We start from the raw sequence: 1,955 nt of genomic DNA on the forward strand, positions 1-1,955 counted from the left end.
CCAAACAAAGTAGTTTCGCTTTCACAACGAAGCGCACACAGCGCCTTCACGACATGGCGGCGGCAACAACAATACTACAGCGAGAAAAAAAGTTACGCCTTCTTTCTTTGCGTGAACATTTGGGTGGCGTTATGCAAATCTTCCCACATAGCGACGTAGATATGTGGGGGCGTGTTAGAACGAGCCGTTTTAGGTAGGCGTGGCTGACTCTTAACTTTTATAAAGAATATCTCTTTGGATTTGAGACTTTAGTCTTTGCAACTTTACAGATCTTCTTTATGCACCAAGAGCTTGTAACACTCCAAAGAGAAAGGAAAAATTGAAATCGCATCATATGACCCCTTTAATATTAAAGGTGCTTATTTTAATGTCCTATAATGTAAGCACCTCAGTGCTTTACATTTAAGAGCATCAAAACAGCATTTAATGTTTGAATTTTGTTATAAAATGGACAGAATTTGAGAGCTGATTTAAAAAAAAAGTTTTATCAAGTAACAAAGCATAAAGCTATTTGCAATTACTGGATGGGAGGCGAGCTACAAATAATGTTTGGTAAAAGGGAAACTATAGACCTGGCAACCATGGCTTGAACTATGGGTGATTCATAGGTTCAAATTGAACCTGCGTTAGTGGAGCATTTTATTTTTTTAGATTGCATTAATGTGTTATTCACATTTTCTTAACACACAAGATGAATTCTGACACGTTTTCCCATTCCCTTTTGATTGATAGGTATCAGTATTGATTGGATTTATCTGCTGATACTGATTATTAGCTGATACATCTGTGTATCCGTAGTATAAATGACAGAAACAGTCATAACATAGTTTTTATAATTTGTCATGCAAGTCATAATTTAGTTTTTGGTCATTTTTTGCTGGCATGCTTTTAAGACTCCTATATAAATGCCCTTTTTGCCTACATTTTTGTAACAGTAATAGTGTCTGTCCAGCTTCCTCTGTATTACCATACTGTCTTGGCAGGCCAAGTTTCTGAACACAAAGTAAGTGCTGTTGGTGTGAAATGATGGTGGTCATGTGTTAATGTATTCATTGATTTGGAATTAGAATGTTGCACAACTTCTTTGTGCACTGGAAAGGAAGGTTTTGCATTCTGATTGTAACAATGTTTTCATATTACACTTAACTTTTATTCTTTATCAAGGAAAAATGTATTTCTCATAATGTGATGAACAAATTTGACTCATTCATTAAATATTTACATCACTTCCTATATATAAACACTTGTTTGTTGTACTCAGGAAAGTTGTGTGTAGCTCACTGCCTCTGCAGGTCTTTATGATACAGTCTGAAAATTTGAGTCTATGCTGCCACCTTCAGGATCTAAAATGTATTATTCTGTCAATACAGTGTGTGTGGTTTGCAAAAAAACATGGCCATTCATGGGACAGATTTAAGGTTTATAGTGTGCATTTATGCATATGTGAAATATTACTGAAAAGATTGTTGGAATTTATCAGATTTTATAATCATTTATTTTTTTTAGTTTATTTGTGTAATAGTCTTTAAAGCTTGTAGATCTGATTCATATGCTCTATCCCTGCACTATTGTAGATGACTCGATTGGTACTGCCCAGGATGGTAGATAGGTAAGTTTAGAAATTACCACACTTTGATTCTGTTGACATTCAAAGTAGTGTTTGGTAAAGCAGATGGATTGATTCTTACTTGAAGCATTATGACTAACTAGTTTGTCCCACAGGAGTGTGTCATGCAAATTTTCATGTGGTTATTTTTGTGCGGTTCGGTCATCCCATGCTTACGTAGTGGTTTTGGCCTTTACTTCCTACACACTTCAGTCCAATAATCATGAACAAATGTTCCACTTTTACATATTTTGATCATTTGATCTGTCACACTGGAAATGATTAATGTTGCATGTTGATGATAAGCTGTTCAAGGGATAGTTCACCCCCCCCCCCCCCCCCCAAACAA

General features: G+C 35.8%; 1 protein-coding gene across 1 annotated transcript in view; it reads left to right on the forward strand.

The window, feature by feature from the left end:
* Window positions 1-1,955, forward strand: part of LOC107695363 (very-long-chain 3-oxoacyl-CoA reductase-B-like) — an 18,756-nt gene that overhangs the window by 14,182 nt on the left and 2,619 nt on the right. Inside the window, exon 7 of the mRNA XM_016495244.1 lies at window positions 1,575-1,609. Coding sequence (XP_016350730.1) covers window positions 1,575-1,609 — 35 coding nt within the window. The remainder of the gene's footprint in view (window positions 1-1,574; window positions 1,610-1,955) is intronic.

Source organism: Sinocyclocheilus anshuiensis, unplaced genomic scaffold (assembly GCF_001515605.1).
Source record: "Sinocyclocheilus anshuiensis isolate Anshui unplaced genomic scaffold, SAMN03320099.WGS_v1.1 scaffold282, whole genome shotgun sequence".
Classification (NCBI taxonomy): domain Eukaryota; kingdom Metazoa; phylum Chordata; class Actinopteri; order Cypriniformes; family Cyprinidae; genus Sinocyclocheilus; species Sinocyclocheilus anshuiensis.